The following is a 20044-nucleotide window of genomic DNA, read 5'->3' on the forward strand; positions in this document are numbered from 1 at the left end:
TGGAAAGATTATCAGTAGTCTCCTAAACTGGGAAAAGAAACGCTACTCTACTCCTGTTGTTTGAAAGAACAGCAAATAAAAGTGGACACAAGCAAGTAACTGTGGCAGAGTTCATATTCAAATCTAGATTTGTTTTCTCTGAAGCCTGTGTGTTCTCTTCATCTTCAACTCCATAGCTGTCCTTACTCTTGAGATTAATTTTTCATTCTTTCTTGCCTTAGTGTCTCATAATTTTATATTTCAACAGTTGCTGCCTCTTTTTTGGTCTTGTCTTTTGACATTTTTTTCTCTACCATGGCAATTCATCACTCCCTTAATTGTAGGCACAAAAATTTTAAATATTCTTCAAAAGGTTGTATTCCAAAATTTACTAGTTTAGTTTGATGATTCACTATACCATTTAGAGTGTTAACAGTATTAAGAGGGAGGAACTAATAATCAAAGGAGAATGTCTCTACAGTAAGCTCCAGGCCGTATTTTGAGTTCAACTCAGCAATGGGTCTACGGAATGTGACTGCTCTTCCTTTTCTGCAATAAACTGCTAAACTACTCATTATGACACAAAATAATTTTAGGTCTACTGCAAATTCATTCTCCCTGTTTTAACTTAATTTTCAGTTTAGGTTTGATGAGCCTATTTATGAGTTATCATTTGAACATTTATTATTTATACTATTTAATATATTATCTTGAAAAGAAGTTGAGGTAATCCCTACAGACAGTGCTGGGGAAAAGATGAAGATATCAGGACATTCCAACATATGTCTCCTGAAAACAATTTAAAAAATATGACACCACCCATCTAATTCAATAAAAATAAGAATTCAGTAGGTCTTAAATACCTTAGAATAACTTTATGCAAAACTTTCTTTAAGAAGAAAGGATCACTGGATTTTTTTGAGGGGCTGCGCTAGAGGAGATAAGGGTAAGGAACTACTGATTCTGAAAAACATAAAAAATTCTAACTTTAAAATGTCAGTTTAAGTTTAAGTACACCTTTTTTATTTCTATTTACTGTAGATAAGTAATATAATTTCTTAAAAATTCCAAAGGCTAGAGTTTTATATAATTTGCTAATTTTTATTGGCCAGATCTTTATTTAGACACCATGTGTTCATTTATTCACCAGGTATTTATTTAGCATCTGCTTTATGTCAATCAAGATGCCAAGTGCTGTGGACTGCGTGGTGAACAAAAACAGTCCTGGCCTCTGTCAATAAAAAGCTTACAGGTTAGTGGGAGGAAAATAACCACACACCCTTAAACACAGACATAACAGTACAATTGTCAGTGCCTGTAAGAGTGTATTTGACCTAGTAAGGAAAGGCATTTTGTGAATATAATAGTGGAAATCTAAAGGACATTATCTAGACCAGTGGTTCTCAGTGGGTTGGTGGTGGTAGTGAGGGTTTACTTGCCGTGGGACAATTGGCAATGTCTGGAGACATTTTGATTGTCACAACTGAGACACTGTGGGCATCTAGTGAGTAGAGAACAAGGATGCAGCTAAAACATCTTACAACACACAGGACAGTCCCCCACACAAAGAATTATCTGGCCTAAAATGTCAATAGTAGAAATGTTTTCTGAGAAACCCTGAACTAGGCAAAGGAAAAAGCACAAGCCAAGATCAGTGGTAGCTGACTCAAGCAGAGAAAACTATAGGGGACAAATCATACAAGGCTTTATAGACCATGTTAAGGAGTTTGAGCTTTTCTTAAAAATAAAGGGGGAAAAAGTAAAGGGTTTCAAGAAGATGATGAACTGGGGGGTGAGGACAGTGGTGGTGACCTGCTCAGATAAAAATTTTTTAAAAGTTACTAACTGCAGTATGGTGAACAGATTGGAAAGGAATGAAACTGGATGTGGGTGGATAACACAGGTGACTAACTAATCTATCTTCTTAGAAACACCAAAGGCTGGAAAGACAAAAGGTGGTAGTGGTGAGGATATAGAAGTAAACAAGAAACTTCTTTCTAAAATGTTCAGTATGGCGAAAGGAGAAAGGAAAAATATAGGATGCTACGAACCCAGTCACTCCTACAACGTGTGGGTCTGTGTGGCATTTAGCTACATGTCCTTCAGAATTCTCTCAGGGCGCAACAGTAATCTCTAAGAACAGATATGAAACATCTTCTTTGTAGTTAAAAAATAAAGCTGCAAGAATAGTCCTTCTTTCTTTTCAAATGCCACATATGGTTACTTGTAAAGCACTTTTTTGTAAGGATTCAAGCAACCAAAAACTGGAGTAATTAAACTTTAATGTACAAGCTATAATTCACATCTATAATCAGAAGTTTAGGAAGTAATAAAACTAATAATGTTTGGCTCCACTGGGTATATTCTCAAGATATGTTTTTCCTCAATTACTACTAAATTACTAAAACTAACTAGAAAATATTAAAAAGTATTTTATTATAAAACATATCATTATAAAAAAGAGGAAATATATAATATACGGCTTAAAAAATAAAATTAATACTCATGAACCTCTAAGTGGCAACTTTTTAAAAAATAGCAAAAAAATTTCACAAATGTTTTGTTTTATAAACAGCTTTTAAGATAAAGATTTATTTTAAAACCACACAAAGGGTATTTCGACTTAATACTTTTCCACCATTGGGCAGTTATACTATCAAATGAAAAGAAAACCTCTCAGCTATAAACACTGAATTAAAATCATATATTAAAAAAATCTCATTGAATATATCACTGTATTCACATTCCAATTGACAGTTAATTTGACTAATCAAACAAAATGAGTTTTTCTTTACTGTTTTATCAAAGTCAACTCCACAAATTTATGACATTATTATTTAAAGTTTATGTTAAAACTGGTCTTACTTCTGTAAATACAAAAATGAAAGCTTTGAATACTAGCTTTTTAAAATAGCCTGATTTTTCTCTAACGAAGTAACAGGTTCAAGACATCATATTATACTATCTTATCATATCTTATTTAATTAAATGTTAATATTTTATGAAGGTTTCTTTTTAAATTAAATGCAACTGTGTATCTGGCTAAAAATCAAGGCACTGTACTATAAAGCACTATTAAATTGTAATGACACACATGCCTTTTATATAAAGAGAATTTCTTACTTCTTTGGAGGGCAACAGTCTCCAACTCCAAAGCCTCTTTCAAATCAAGAATTTTACGACTTGATACATGTTTGGTTTAACATTAAACAAGGATAATCTGAGCTTTATCCTTCCCTGCTGCAGGGCAAGAGGGTCTTCGTCAATTTAACTAATAACAGGGCAAAAGTTATTTCCTCAAAAGGAGAGTTATCTAACAGTTCTAACCCAATAAAGTCTTTTATACATTTCCTCCCATTCAAACGGTGATATTAATATTAGTCCTTAAAGAATTACTCACCCAATGAAAGCCACCATCTGCTCCACTATGTGTTTGCTGAATGTTATTATAACAAAGATTTTCTGTAAAGAAAACACCAGTTACAATAAGTATTTCTCATGGAAAAAAACAATATAAATTCACAATTCTGGTAAGTCTAAAAAGGTGAGGTGCTGCCTCTAATTGCAATCTTTAAGATTCTTTATAAAAAAATAAGAAACACCATTTGCTGCCTACGTGGTATTTTAAAGATGTTTTTCCTTAAGCACTGTTCTAGACTTACTGAGATACATGACCATGTCTGAGGGAAAACTATGAGTCATGAAACCCAAGACTGGGAGGACATTCCACATGTTTTATGTATCTTAGAATGGTGTATACAACTGAAATCATGGGTTCCCATATAGCCCCCACTACTGAAATTAAAGCTGATCAGCCTGATGACAGGGGTTTGGCTAAATCTAATCCAAAGGATCTTGGAAAGACTACATCCTTCATGGAAGTATGAAAATTCCATTTTTAGATCCTGAGTGAGCTTGGACTTTCAGGATTAGGACACAAACAAAGGCATCAACAAATTATTGAGGATCTTTATTAGACCCGGGTCATTTTCAATTTGGTGTTACTGAGGTACTCTCCATTAATTAAAGATGTTGATACCTTATCTTTCTGACAAGTAAAGATGCCTTTAGGGCTAACGGGTAGCAAATATTCTTAACTCAATTCAACAAATGTTACAAAAAGTACTATAAGGAATTATTACGGGTTTTCAGAGAACACAAAGATGAGAAGAATACTTCTTCAATGCCCTGAAGATATTGACAATTTTTTTCTATACACAGTACAAACATGGTAAATACTATATATATGAATACATGTGCCATTTGTGGTAAAAGCAATGTGTTATAGACATTCAAGAAAGAAAAGGTCACATAAATACAATTAATTAGAGACTCAAGAAGGAGATATTAAAGTTTAGCTTTATAGGATTGATGACTGATTAAATATGAGTACTCCTATAGTGTCTCTCCAAATTCCTGATAACATTTTAGTGCTTTGTTATTAAATAATAACTTTAGCCTATGTAACCAGGGGAAGGAAGGGAAATAAATACTGTTTCCCCGAAAATAAGACCTAGCCGGACAATCAGCTCTAATGTGTCTTTTAGAGCAAAAATTAATATAAGACCTGGTATTATATTATATTACATTACATTATATTATACCCTGTCTTATAGTAAAATAAGACCGGGTCTTCTATTAATTTTTGCTCCAAAAGATGCATTAGAGCTGATTGTCCGGCTAGGTCTTATTTTCAGGGAAACACAGCAACAGTTTTCTTTTTATCCATTCATTGTAACTCTCAGGAAAGTGCCTACTTTAGACTAAAAAGCTTATTATTTTAGGTAGAAGAATAAGGCACCGGCATTTTCTTCATGTGCTAGTGTTAAGAGATATTGGCAGCTGCACAGTATAAGGAAAAAAGTCTAAAAAAAGTTCGTAGTCCTTTTTTGGTGTTTGTTTATGCACCTATTAATTTGAAAAGGATACTTACCTATCTCATGGAAAAAACAAGCACATATAGATGTCAAACAGCTACAAGATGGATGATTTTATAAACAATGTTACATCAATGGTATATGAAGATTATGAAGCTAATAAAAGTATTATAGATCATTTAGGATAAAAGCATTACTATATGAGGGTCCTTCTAATATCTAGACTAAAAACCGCTTACTTAGAGCTATAAATCTTTTACTAAAAAACAGAGCTAATGGTTTTGTCTCTTAGTGATCTCACCACCATAAGCTTTCCCTACCATCATTTCCTAACATTCAAAATAAGCCAATACCCAGATAATTGCACAATTTCATTGCTTGAAAACAAAACAAGACTTTCTTGTTATATGCAACAGCTTGAAAATTTATTGTTCTCGGCACGACGTAAATGTCTTGTTTTTAATGTGTCAGACATTTAAGAACATAAATCTCAGGCTAGAGGTCTGAGTGGGGATTCTACCAAGTAAAAGACCACAAAACAGCCCACTCAACCATGTGCACAGAGGAAACAAGGGGAAGGGGAGAGTATGAAAAAAAAAAGATGGGTATAGGGAACTAATGATGGCAAAATGAACAAAGAAGAACCTATCTGTAAAAGAAAGGTCCTTCAATGATAAGAAGAATCTTAGATTCATTTATTAACTATTTACTGCGTGCCTACTACATGCTAATGCTACTCTAGGCAGCAGAATACCTCAGTGATCCGAAAGACAAAAATCTGTGTCCTCCTGGAGCTTATATTCCTGTGTATGTATGTGTGGTGGTGGTGGGAGGGTAGAGCGGCAACAAGCAATTCACATAGTAAGTAAATTGTATGGTACATGAAATATTATACATGAACATGTTGACTTCTCACCTTCTTCATTATTAAGGTTTCTAATGGTCCTTCTACGGGCAGAGTCTTGAACTTCTCCAGTGGAAGGGGAAATCCTGAACTCACATTATTAAGTGGGCTGATTTAAAAGTTTTAGGGGAGGTTTGACAGCAAGATATCAATAAAAGTAACAACATTTATCAAGGAAAGTTAAAAAAGAGGAAAAAAAGAGAAGAGAACCAGAAGAGGAGATAGGTTTACTATTAGAATATAGAAAAATCTGTGCATGGTGTTTTTCCGTTATTTCAGGATGTTACAATGTTTATATTACTCACTAATATTGCTTACCCAAGGAACACAAAATGTTTGTTGCCCTGAGCTACACATCTAGTGACATGCCTTTAGAAAGTATGTCTCAGAAACAGTGAAACAGCAAACACATCCCATGGTCTCAGTTTAGTGAAGCAACTCAGATTCTTTCCTTTCAGAAACATAGATGGATTTTAGCTTTCTCTTTTTTCTTTCATACAGAAACAGGGAATGAGCTTTGACTTTATAGAGATTGGTTTGAATTCCTGGCTCGTAGGCATGTATTTTATCTTCTTTAACACTTAGTTCCCCATCTATGGATAATAACCACCTCACAGAATTGTTCTGAAATAACCAGTGCCAACTGCTTGGCACAAGTCCTCAAAAATAGCAGGCATCAAACAATTCCATTTCCTCAATCATATAAATAATTTATAGTTAAGAAGGCAATGCAAAAGACTGGAAAAAACACTGAACTTGAAGCCAAAAGACTAGAGTTCAAATTCCAGCTGTTACTTACTCTCTTAGGTAACTATTACTTATTAACATCTGCAAGTTTGATAATTACAAAATGGGAGCAATAATCCCTCTAGCCCAAGATTATAATAATTAAATCAAATGACATACCCTAAGCACTTTAAAGTATGAAGTACTATGTAAAAAAAATCAAGCATTGTTCAAACTTGAAAAAAATCTACTGAGAATGTTTTTAAAATATACTACTTTTGAATATTCTGTAATAAAAGGTCTGATATAAGTTGCACACCTTATCACTATAGGGTACTTTTAGCATAACAAATTGTACTATAATTTATAAAACATTACTACAGAAAGCAGGATGCATGAAGATTATGGATTCCTAAAGAAGTTGCTGTTAGCAAGGGAATTAAAATGATCTGTTATTATTCCTTGGGTATTACTACTTTCAAAGGACTCTGAAAAGCTAAATGATAGCTTCTTCTTCCCCCAGAAAGAACTAAAAAGATCACAGAAAACATTATCTTCAGATACATTGTAAAATAATTCATTACTCACTACAATATTTTATCATTTGAAAAATCCTGTTACGGTATTTTAAATATTTACCAAACTAACTAGCATTCCAGTATTAAAAAACTCATGTTCACAGAACAATATACTTAATGTAAGTAGGACAAAATATACTCCCTGAAGGAGAAAGAAACATACCCTTGAAATTTTGAGTGGTTATTATGGGAGGAGAGTGGTTTAAAAAATTCATCTCACATGCCAAAATCTAATATTGAAACTGTGCAGGTAGAAGCAGCTGAAGTTTTTCTATTTTATTCTTTTCTACTAAGAACTGGAGGTAGACAAGTGTTAAGAAGCTTGGAGGATAGACATTCTTTCAATTATTAAGGAATCATACCAGGGCATAGACATTACTCACTGTTCTTGCCTTTCCTTTGGTGAATGCCTCTTTGTTGCAAATCTCATTGATTAAGAAATTCTTTCCAGGTTAATTTTATTTTATTCTGGTGAGATTTGCACTTAGAAGGAAACAATTTATATCACAGTCCTAGAAGCACACACGCTTTCAGCTCATTTAAATTCTTAGTCTCTTTTATCTCCTCTGTACATACAGTATATACACAACATACCATGTTTCCCCGAAAATAAGACCAGGTCTTATGGTAACTTTTGCTTTAAAAGACGCATTAGGGCTTATGTTCAGGGGATGTCATTCTGAAAAATCATGCTAGGGCTTATTTTCCAGTTTGGTCTTATTTTTGGGGAAACACAGTACCTGCTGTCCTAAAGATTTTGTTAAGAGTGGCTTTGAAGACTAGCAGATTTTTACTTCTCTAACCATAAGCCACATCTTTTTGCCTCTTTGGACACCCCTTTCTTCTCCATTTTACCCCACACTAACATCTGGCTGTTTTCTGTAAAGGATAGTGGTGTCTGGAGAGGAAGCATTACTATATGCCGTGTGCAAAAGGAAAGTAGAATGAGAGAAAGGAAATATTTTCTCAGCTCATGGTCAGCAAAGACACATTGTTTGGGGCTATGTATGTGAAAATGACATGAATTTTTTCTATATAGGAACACTATTTTTGTTTGGTAAAAGTCTTGGATAAACAGTTTCACAAAGAAAAAAGTGAAATAAAGAAAGAAAAAAGGAAGGAATGGAGGTAGGAAGAAAGAAGAAAGAAAACAAGAAGAAAAATAATAAAGGGTCACAATTTTCCAAAATGGACAGGGAAAACCTACCCAAAATTCACTAACCTCTAAATGACATACGATAGTTGAATACCTAAGCAAGCTACCAACCAAAAGAAGCAGAACCAACATCTTAACAATTTGCCTTGGAATGCATTTTAATCGACTCATCACCATTAGGCAGTGAATAAGGGTATAATTACCTGAATATGCATTTTAATTATTGCTTTTCCAATCAGGGTCGCACCAAAGAAAGTCCAAAAAGGTACAAGAAAGTGTCCACATGTGATTCCAGCCAGATCAAATAGAGGATTTGGAATCTATTAAAAAGAAAATTAAAATGGGACTTACACATATAATACAAAGAACAGTTTAATTTCACCACCTATAGGTAAAGCCTTATTTACATTGCAAAGAGAGGTACGGGTTCCCCTATCAGTACTAGACTGTTTAGGTTAGGCAAGTGTTCTAACGTGTCTATAAATTGGGTCTCATATTTATCTCAGACTATTCAATCTATTCAAAGCAAACTGAGCTTTCCTTTTGCTTGTATTACTTATAGTTAATGTCCCCAAAATATACTTTTTTCTATCATATTAGAATTGGACAAAGCCAATGGATTCACAGGAATTTAATACTATTCAGTAGATACTTGGTTTTTGGGAGCTAGCTGTTTTCCAAGGTGAGGTATAAATGAAGAAAAAAAGCCTTAAGATTATTTCAGTAGTTACTGGGGTTTACAGATCTTTACACTAAAATAAATACTATCTAGAAAGTGTTCACATCTATAGCAAACATTCTTGTAAATTCACAAACACATTTATATATTGATCTACTTTTACTTTGCAACATAAAAAATAAATAAATTCATTATTTGTATTTTATTTTATAAGAGCCGAAGGCTGTGGAGCTGTGTGACATGTTTTAGAAAGAAAATCAAGTGTGGAAATACAACACTGATTCAGATGTTTTGAACACTCAGTCCCAGACAAAGAAGTGATTCACAACAAATACCTTTTCCAAACAATCCCACATTTCAAGAATACTAAAAGACAATTCATGTAAAAATGCAAAGAAACCACAAGCTGTTTTTCAGCACTTCATCCGTTTTTCTCCCACAGAAGTACTCCCATAGAAGTGGCTGTTGGCCGAATCATTTATAAGTCAATTAATTTATATAATTTCATTTTTGAACTTTCAAAGAAAAGCCTAGTTGTTTTAAAAGATATTTGTCATTTATGTTCTTTTTTAAAAACAGTGCCATGACTAAATTAGAATTCAAGTATTCTTTTGTTAGTAACTGGATTCGATAAGTTTTGTTTTCCCCATCCAAATTCAAAGTGTTTACACAACTTCATCTGTCTTACAACCACGTAATAACAATATCATTTGCATAGCACTACAACTGTCATTTCTTATATTTTCTCATTCAACCCTCAGAACTCTATGAATAATTTTCATTGTTTTCCTTTATTATCAGGCTCCACCTCATGTTGAGATGCAAATCAAACTATACAAGATATGTAAATCAGAGTAGATAAAAATTGGAATTTGTTAACATGTTGGACACTTCAGTGTAAGTAGGATTATAATCAATGAATTGGTTGTTACATGTGCATGTTATTTATTCTTTTTTTCAACTTTAACTAAATACATAGACAGAAAGATTAGAATTAAAAGAACTATTAAGTAGCTTTGAGATATTCCCTCAACTACAAATTTTACTTATTTTTACCTTAAATATTTACTGTTTTATTTTTACCTTAATATTTACTGTTTAAATATTAATAGCAAAATAACTAATTAATAAGGCTTTTACCTTAAATCAAGTATATATATCTTTAATACCTTAATGTATTAAACATATCTTTAAAAACAGTTCTTAGGGCAAAATTAATCTATCAATTTATGTTAAATATTGACTATTCTAGTCAAATATAAAGAGGACTGGCTAGTATAGAAAGCAGATTTTTAGCAGTTTGGACACAGGTATAGACGAGTGCCAAGGAATAAGTATTTTTTGCTTTAATAAATCAAAGATATTTGTATTTTCCCTAGGAATAATGAAAGCTAACTTTTATTGAATGCTTTGATTTGCTTGGTACTTTTCTAAGGTTTCTACATCATCAACTTACTTAATTCCCCAAACAAGGCTATGGATGATTCTGTTCCATCCATTTTACAGATAAAAAAAGTGAGACAGGTTAAGCAATTTGGTCAATGTAAATGGCAGCAGAGCAGGATTTCCACCCAGGCAACAACCCTGGTTCCCAGGCTTGTTGTCTTAGCCTGAAGCTAAGAACATTATTATCCATTAAGCCTCTCAGCTTAATCCTGTTCTGCTTAGTTTCCACAGCACTTGTTACTTCTCGATATATTTCAATGGTCACCCTCACTAGACTTCAGGATCCTTGAGGAAAGGGAATATTCCTTTTTCTTCTTTATTCCAAGCACTCAGTGGCTGATCCAAAGCTGATGAATAACAATTAAAAAATGGTTGACCATTTATGTTCTAGGCACTGTGTTAGTTCACATATATAATCCTCACATCAGCCTTTGCAAATGTCTTATTGCCCCATTTGAAAATTTAAAAACTAGGGCTCAAAGAGAGTAACTTGACTGAGGTTACATAACTAGGTAAGAGTGAAAACTAGGAACTTAAGTAAGCCTGACTCCAAAGCCAATTCTGTAATATCACACTACAACATACCTATACATTGCTCAAATAGTTAAGATCAATATTGTAATAAAGAGCTTCTATATTAAAAAGTTAGATTATGAAAATTGCTAGTATTGCCAAGGTCAAAAGATAGTATAATTCAGGCACATGTATATTTTAAAATATCTCTAGACTGCTGATACCACATTTGAAATTTTGGCACCAAATGTTCTCCTTTGTTGGCCATTTGCTTTGCTAAGGCATGGAAAGTGGGTACTCAGAGATATATTCATGTGCTCATACATAATAAAGTAGCTATGTGTCAGTAGACAATAATTTTGTGAATTTTACTTATAATTACAGCTTTTATCATATCAACTAGGTTCACCTAGTTATTCTGGCCAAATCTACCACAGAACTACCAACAAGTGTATAAGGACTACCAAAGAAAATTTGGCTCAAAATGCTGCATTTCAAATGTAACTTTTTATTATATTTGAAAAGGACAAGGATAAACACCAACTCATCAAAGAACATCAATTTCACAAATTTTGCAATTTGAGAGATTAAGTTTCTGACATAAATGGGTTCTGAGTTCACGGTAACCAAAGATGGCCTTAACTTTGCCACAGATGTTCCAATTACCTAACTAGGTGTTAATGTCACGTAAGACGGGTTTTATGTGAATTCATCTTTATAACTAATGCTTGAAACTTTGGAAAAAGACTACTTATCTACAACTCTGGAAAGAATGAAGTCATTGTTATTTGGTTAAATGCACTTCATTATAAATTCTTCATGGGAAGGATGGATTTTGTCTCCTTTGTTCTTACTGAATCAAGCCATTTAGGCCTGAAGTCATCATGGCATGATGAAATGCTTAAAAGTCAATAAACAAAATATGAACCTATCTAACAGAAAACAGCTCATTTGATGAGTAAGATGATTAATAAAATTACATACCCATTAAAAGTGATACCATTTTTCAACACTCAGGCTTGTATCTTTAAAAACAAGTTGGATCAAAATATAAATCCACTATTTATGGGAATTTCTCATATTTAATACAATTCACTTACTGAAGCACAGGCCAAAATTCCAAAAAATCCAACCTTCTGTACTAGTTTTTGAACTGCCAGTTTAGCCCGGGAGGCAAAGTCCTGTATAAAAGAGGGGTATCAAGACATTAATGAAAAGTACAAGGAAGAAGGAAAGATAGTTCTTTATATTATAGAGTTATATGAAATGTCTCACAATCTGAAAGCATTGATTCATTTAATAAGATGAATGATTTTTTAAAATCACAACAGGCTGCACTGGAAAACATGCAAATAAAATCTTGATAGAACTTTAATTACATCCGTAAAGATAAACTTGTACCACATTTCAAGAATAAACCAAAACATTGTTAATTAATTTATTTTTTTTATTCCCTCTGGATTATCTAGGGATGAAAAAAGTGCTATAAACTAACCATGAACCAACACATTTTTTTTAGAAACACTGGCCTACCACCTCTACTTCTCTTTCCTTCTCCAACTCACTCCTTGATTTATATCAGGGTAAGAAATCATAGGGTTTTCCAAGACAGCCAGTAAAGACACCTCTGCTGATCACTAGCCAGAAGATGGAAAAAAAACGGCTATGTGGCAATAACTAAGCCATTCATTATACCCCAAAGCAAAATAACATCCTACATTTGCACAGCTTGTGCTAGTTTTATAAGACGCTTTCACAAACATTGTACTTGAGCCTTTCAATAATCCTGAGGTGTAGGTAGAGTAGACTCTTCAGATTCTGAAACCAGTGCTCTTTTTATTTCTCCATTGCCACTTCCCATGCTGAAACATGTATTTGGCTGGCTAGTTTATTTTCACAATTTTCTTCTTCTAACATGTTCATGCTACAATTATACATATGTCTACACTTTTTCTTAAAAGTACCAATCTGAAATTTGACTCTAATTCTTTCATGGTTTTGAAATGGTATATACTCCAATCAAAATTTCAATGAAAATGATTGAGACAATAAAAAATATTAGCTAATGTGTAAACGTCTTTTTAAACAGTAATTCACATCATAGGTCTTCTTCCTCTCACTAGTTCAACACTCTAATAGACAGAAATCTTATAGAAAGGTCAGAATATAAGATAGAAGGTTCCTTCACAGAATATTAACAGGGTTTAAAGCACTTCACTAATCCACAACAGAAAGTGTTTATTTCTACTTAAAAAAACAAACAAACAAAAATCCTTTAACAAATAATGTAGCATAGCCCTATCAAATTACCACATTGAGTATTAAAATAAAAAAATAATATCTTCCTCCTACTCATTTGCTGAGAATGGTGAAAAAGTCAAAGGAATTCAACCAATAAGGTATATTTTAAAAGCTATCAACAGTCAATATAAACACTTTTCAAGTTCAAAGTTAATCATTAACTAAATTCTGCAATGCAATTTTGTAATTTTACAATTTATTTCCAAAGAGACAATTGTTTGGGGGGGAATTAGGCTTACTTTCTTAGTAAGTCAATTACATCAGATTTAATATTGTAAACAACTGAACTATTGCAGCAAAGGACACTTTCAATTTTAATTCAGATTTCTAACTAGACTTTTTTTTTCCTTAAATTAACTATTGCATTAAGAGTGAAATATTGATTGTGATTTTAAAACTGTTTAAGAATATATAATGAAATCAGCTTTCCAAAAAAACTTATTTTAAAACAAATTACACTTCCATTTATTTTGAATAATTTACACAATCTAAATAACTAAATTTATAATTTATTAGAGGTACTAAATAAAAATTGGTAAGCCACAGTGAATAGAAATGTTTTGAGTTTTTAAAACATCAAACAATACTATTAGATTATCAACTAGTTATGAAATTTTCATTAATAAAGTCTAAGAGTTAAAACTATAAATTCAGGAAAATGCCTTCCTTTATAGCCCTTGATGTGTTTACAGCAAATCTATTTTAATAAGAGGCAAGATGGTATTCAATTGCTAAGAAAAAGTAAAACAGAGAAAAAAAACAACTACACAAATTTTATTTCAAAGACAGCATGCTTTTTATAAATGTGTCTTCCAAGTCAGACATGTGTGTGAACATTTTTCTATCACAGGATTTATTAGTCCTCAATACATAAAATTACAGAAAATTAGATATCTGCATAAAATGGCGTAGACAAGAGCAACAAAGTATTTAGACATTTCAGTGTCCTGTTTCCTTTTATATTAATTTCAAGGCTTTGGAATCTCATATTTATTTAAACCAAGTGGACTATGGTAGTATTATCATTTTACTGATGGTAGTTTTCTTTTTTTTATTTCCACTTTTTTATTTTATTTTATTTTAATTTATTGGGGTGACAATTGTTAGTGAAATTACATAGATTTCAGGTGTACAATTCTGTATTACATCATCTATAAATCCCATTGTGTGTTCACTACCCAGAGACAGTTCTCCTTCCGTCACCATATATTTGCTAAGGTATTTTTCTACTAGTCTCTCTCTTTCTCTCCAACTGGAAAACAGGTATAAATATACCAGTTGGTTTATATAAAAAAATGATTAAACATTATGCAGGGCACCTAATATACAAAATAAAAAAATGTGTAAGCCTACAGAAGTTCAAGGAATTATGTTTTTAAAGTCATCCTGAAAGTAAGGAGCCATTTTATCCCTTTGGGGCAGAAATCTCTTTACTCAACAGAAATTAGACAAAAACAAAGAAAAATAGACTCCTTGTTCTTTCAGATGCCTGGGTACCCATCATCAATTATTCTTAACAGTGCTTCAAGAATTTTTATTTGAGGCAAAAGAGTTACTCTATCCAAATAAGTGAAGTAGAAATCTCCCTAACCTTTTTCAAAATTAACTTTCAGCTGGCATATCTTACAAGGAAAACAACTTAAGTGCCTTTTTAATGGGGAATCTTACTTTTTAAAAAGTCTGAAAGTCATCTACTGAAAATGGATTTCATAAATCTTACTGTGTCTTTAACACACACGCACACAGTGACCATGCTACTTTCGGTTCCTATAATTTATTTTCCAGGTCTTTCACAATAGTCTCAGAATTAAAATTACATTTATACATTAAACCATCCATGAACATTTACTTAAATTAAACTAATGTGAAGTCTGCACAGTTGTTTTCATTACAAGAAACCAACAGTAGGAGAACATGCAGTCTGAGGGAAAATTTTTCTTGATGTTTTTCCTTGCCACTGTAATGAAAACAAACTCAGGGAATCATTAGTATTTGTACTAAATGTAAAATATTTTACAATAGCAAAATAACTTGTTTAGTTTTCATAAATACAATCAAATTTTGTTGTTTTTATTTTACATTTATTTTACTTTAAAACCATATATTCAAAACTTAATGATATGGCTTTAACGTCTTTATTAACATAATTTTGTTGAAAATATCATTCTTTTATTATTGTCTAAAATGTTCTACATGTTAAATGTAATGTACTTTTCCTTGTTTGTTGTTCTATAGTTCTAAAAGTTCTTTATTTTTTAACAACTTCTGTACTTTTTTATTATTTGAATAATTTGACAGCTCTTATATTGATTTTAAAGTAACATTGTCTAGGCATTAAAATATTTATATTTCCACCTGCTTTAAAATAGAGAGAATTGTACTGTGTATTATTTGACAATAAGCCCACCTTAAATACACATACCGATATTAACAAAAAGCCCCTCTTTAAAGTTTAAAAAAATCATTTCAAATAAAATTTGCTATTGTTATTAGGCCATCAAATAAGCCAAAAGTGTGTACCAATAATAAACAACAATATTTTAAAGCAGAAGTTTAACAAATTAGTATGTTATGCATTTGATATTCAAGTTAAATATAAAAGGAAATTATCATTTCATTTTAATGGTTTTGGTGTATTTGTGGGAACAATGTAGTTAAGTTCAGTTTGAATACTTCCTCAATTGTCATTCTTCATAAAAAAAAAATCTGTACAACTAAAACCAAATTCCTTTTAATACTTTCATTTCTCTGGATTCACATTTCACAACGTTTACCTATTTCACAATTTAAGTGCCTCAGAGGAAAGTTTCATTCTCTAGCTCAACCTAAATAATCAGCAAGCATTTACAATTAGTAATCATACATCACTTTCTACTTTTTAAAAATAAATAAACAACATACAAGTAAATAAAATTATCTTTCCCACTCCCACCAACAGTGATTATGTGTGTAACTGACCATGCTTCTAAAAGTAAGAATGAGAAACACTAGGAATAGTTCCCAATGACTGTAAAACAGATGAAGAAAAGTTACAGTAAGTCCTTAACACTGAGATTTCAAGGATTAATAATAATATAAAACTACACAGTCTTCAAGTATAAATATTCCTGGACTACTTTCACTTCACATTTCTTTTTCTTAAGAAATATATTTGTGATTCAGGAGAAAGAGAAACTGTAGAATTAATAATAATTAACTTGTAAAATACTAATCTTTGAATCTAAATATGTCAGCTTGGATCTAAATATATGAAATAAATGTATTTACTTTCAAATAGCAACAGTAATGTTTCATTTTCATGATCCGTGACCACACGAAATTTCAAGATCTCTTTAAAAGAAACTGAAAATCCCTAAAGATATTAAATGAATGCAATATCACTGAAGATAAATATGCATTTGGTTAACAGCTTATGTTAGTTTGAACTGACCTATTATCAATATAATAGTAAACATTCAGCAATTTAATACATTATCTGCCTTCTTAACCCAGTATATATTAAAATTTCTGCTGAAATGCTATTCTTGTGGTTGGTATTAAACCCTGCTCCAATATTAAAAACCACAGAGCAACTATTGTAAATAATTCCTTGCATACAAGTTGAATTTATGTTAAAATATACTGTATTTGTGAAGTTCTTTTGCCATTTAAAATGAATTGCTAGTTCCTGTATCCTAGTCAATTATGTTGTGTCAAGCAAGTAAAACTCTATTAATCAGCAATGGAGCTAAATAGTAATGATGACTTAATGTTACAAGCTGTTTCAGCATCATGGACAATCACTCTGAACTATTAACTTGTTATTAAGACTCTAATAACCATGTAATTAAATATTTTCTGCAATGAAATCATATTACACACAATAAATAACAGAATTAAAGGGTACAATTAATTATTCATGGAAATGGCAATGAAACATGACTCATAATCTTTAAATCTTTCTCCATCTAAAAACAGGCTAAAGTGTGTCTTAATAGCAATTTTCTACCTGTTATCAGGGTTCTTTACTGTTTTTTAATCCAAAAATATACAGCATTAATTCATTAAAATTAAAATGAGTAAAATATTTTATCTTACTGTTGACTTCCTCAACAATACCATTAATGTAACTGCTATGTTAATATTGTAGATTTGAGTAGGTCTCCTTTAAATGAGGTACATTTTCAAAGAGTTACACATCATCTATTCTGTTATAATGGACCCAGACCCACTTATGAGATGAAGATTATTAGGAAATAAACTCTAGGGTTACAAGAAAAAGTAGGGATATTAACTTGATGAAATAAAGTGATTGCGACAGTAAGAAGTAGTAAATATTCACTACTGATAGATGCTAGATTATAAAATATACACACATTTACCAAAAAACAGTAATCAGAACAGACTTGTGCAACTATTTTCTAAAAAGGAAATGTTTTAATACACAATTTATGGCCTTTACATTATTCATGAGAGAGATCACTAGAATTTCTACTTAAATTGGAAATGAGGGTAAAATTCTATAATAGTGTAAACAGAATACATCACAAAAACATAAATCCAAAAGCAAATAAATTTTATTCTGAGAGTAATTTGGATATTTAGAAGTTTTAAGAAGATATTATAGAGTTCTGATTCAAGATGGTGACATAGGAGGAGCCTATACTCATTTCCTCCTAGGAATACACTGAATCTACAGTTGGAAAAGTAACAATTCCCTATGAAGGAAATTCAGAAACTAGTTGAGTGACTCCTAGCCTGATGCCCCAGCTTTTGTGGCAGTCACCCCAGAGGACACATCTCCATAGTCTGGCTCTAGTGGCCAGCAGGGATTGTGTGTTCATGGGTTCAACAGGATGGTAGCAAACAGAGAAAGTTAGTAGGTAGCTATTCCCCCAGGGAGCAGTGCAGAGAGAGCAAACAGAAATGCCCATCTTCCAGTCTTTCATGGAAAGGGGTGTATTTGAATACTTTAAAATTTGCTGCCTGAGGGAACACCTTCCAATCAGCCTGCACCTAGGTGCTGATAAGATAGTCACAGGTTTTGACACACCCTCAACAATTGAGACAAAGGACAGAGGACTCTAAGGACAAAGAAAGCTTCTTAGACAATCAGAAAAGAGTAAGAGCCAATCTAGAGCTAGGGCAGAATTGAAGAATAAGGTTCATCTCCTACAGGAGGCCACTCCTTCAAGACTGGGAGGGGTGGCTGTTTTATAATACATATAAACTAACACAGTCAAAGAAAATGAAGAAACAGAGGAATATGATCCAAAGGGAAAAAACAAAATAAGACAAAGCCTCAGAAATAAACCTTAACAAAATGAAAATAAGTGATTTACCTCCCAGTTCAAAATAATAGTTATAAACATGCTCATTGAGATCAGGAGAACAATGTATGAACAACGTGAGAATTGCAACAGAGATACAAAATATAAGAAAGTACCATATAGAAGTCACAGAGGTAAAAACTACCGTGTTTCCCAGAAAATAAGACCTAGCTGGACAATCAGCTCTAATGAGTCTTTTGGAGCAAAAATTAACATAAGACCCGGGTATAACATAATATTAATATAATATAATACAATACTGGGTCTTATATTAATTTTTGCTTCAAAAGACACATTAGAGCTGACCGTCCAGCTAGGTCTTACTTTCGGGGAAACACGGTATGATAGCTGAACTGGAAAATTCAATAGAGGGGTTCAAGAGTAGACTAGATAAAGAAAAAAGGATCAGCAAACTTGAAGAAAATAAGGCAGTAGAATTCTTCCAATCAGATGAGCAAAGAGAAAAAAATGAAAATGAGTGAAGACAGCTTAAAAGACTTATGGGACAACACCGAATGAACAAGTATTTACATTAAAGAGGGTCCCAGATGGAGAAGCGAGAGAGAAAGGGGAAGAAAAGTTATTTGAAAAAATAATGGCTGAAAACTTCCCTATCCTGATGAAGGAAAGAGACATCCAGACTCAGGAAGCCCAGAGATCCAAAAAAGATGAATTTAAAGAGATCCACAGGAAGACACATTATAATTAAATAGTCAGAAGTCAAATACCAAGAGAGAATCTTAAAGGCAGCAAGAGAAAAACATGTTACATATAAGGAAAACCCATAAATGATAAGTGAATTTTTCAACAGAAATTCTGACAGCCAGAAGGGAGTAGCACAATATATTCAAAGTACTGAAAGAAAATAACTGCCAACCAAAAATACTCTATCTAGCAAAGCTGTCCTTCAGAATAGAAGGAAAAATAGCAAAAGTTGAAGGAGTTTAGGGAAAACATGAAAATATAAACCTCACTGCTAAAGGTACATATACAGTTAAATTCAGAATAATTGAATGTTGTGAAGGTGGTAGGTTAATCACTCATAAAGCTAGTAAGAAGTTTAAAATCAAAAGAAATTAAAATAATTATAAGTACAGTAATTTGTTAATACACAGATAAAAAGATGTAAATTGTGACATCAAAAACATAACAAGCAGTAGAAAGTAAAAATGTAGAATGTTAGAATGCATTTGAACTTAAGTTGTTATCAACTTAAAATAGACTTATAAATATAAGATGTTTTATATAAGCCTTGTGGCAACCACAAGGCAAAACCCTACAGCGGATACACAAAGGACAGAAAACAATATAAGCATACCGCTACAAAATCATCAAATCACAAAGGAAGGCAGCAAGAGAAGAAGAAAGGAACAAAGGAATTACAAAACAGATAAAAACAATAAATAAAATGGCAATAAATCTATACCTATCAATAATAACTTTAAATGGATTAAATTCTCCAATAAAAAAGTACAGAGTAGCTAGATAGATTAAAAAAAAATACCCAGGTATACGAGGTGTGATCAAACAATACGGTAAATGTTTAAATAAAAACAATTTATTACAGTAAAAGACA

The 20044-nt window shown here is 32.1% G+C and overlaps 1 protein-coding gene across 2 annotated transcripts in view; it reads right to left on the reverse strand.

Moving 5' to 3' along the window:
- Window positions 1-20044, reverse strand: part of VMP1 (vacuole membrane protein 1) — a 114425-nt gene that overhangs the window by 15972 nt on the left and 78409 nt on the right. For both annotated transcript variants that reach the window (XM_019736323.2, XM_074320404.1), the window contains 3 exons: window positions 11959-12039; window positions 8424-8540; window positions 3380-3441 (listed from right to left, as the gene is read on the reverse strand). In XM_019736323.2, coding sequence (XP_019591882.1) covers window positions 3380-3441; window positions 8424-8540; window positions 11959-12039 — 260 coding nt within the window. The remainder of the gene's footprint in view (window positions 1-3379; window positions 3442-8423; window positions 8541-11958; window positions 12040-20044) is intronic.

Source organism: Rhinolophus sinicus, linkage group LG15 (assembly GCF_036562045.2).
Source record: "Rhinolophus sinicus isolate RSC01 linkage group LG15, ASM3656204v1, whole genome shotgun sequence".
Taxonomy (NCBI): Eukaryota; Metazoa; Chordata; class Mammalia; order Chiroptera; family Rhinolophidae; genus Rhinolophus; species Rhinolophus sinicus.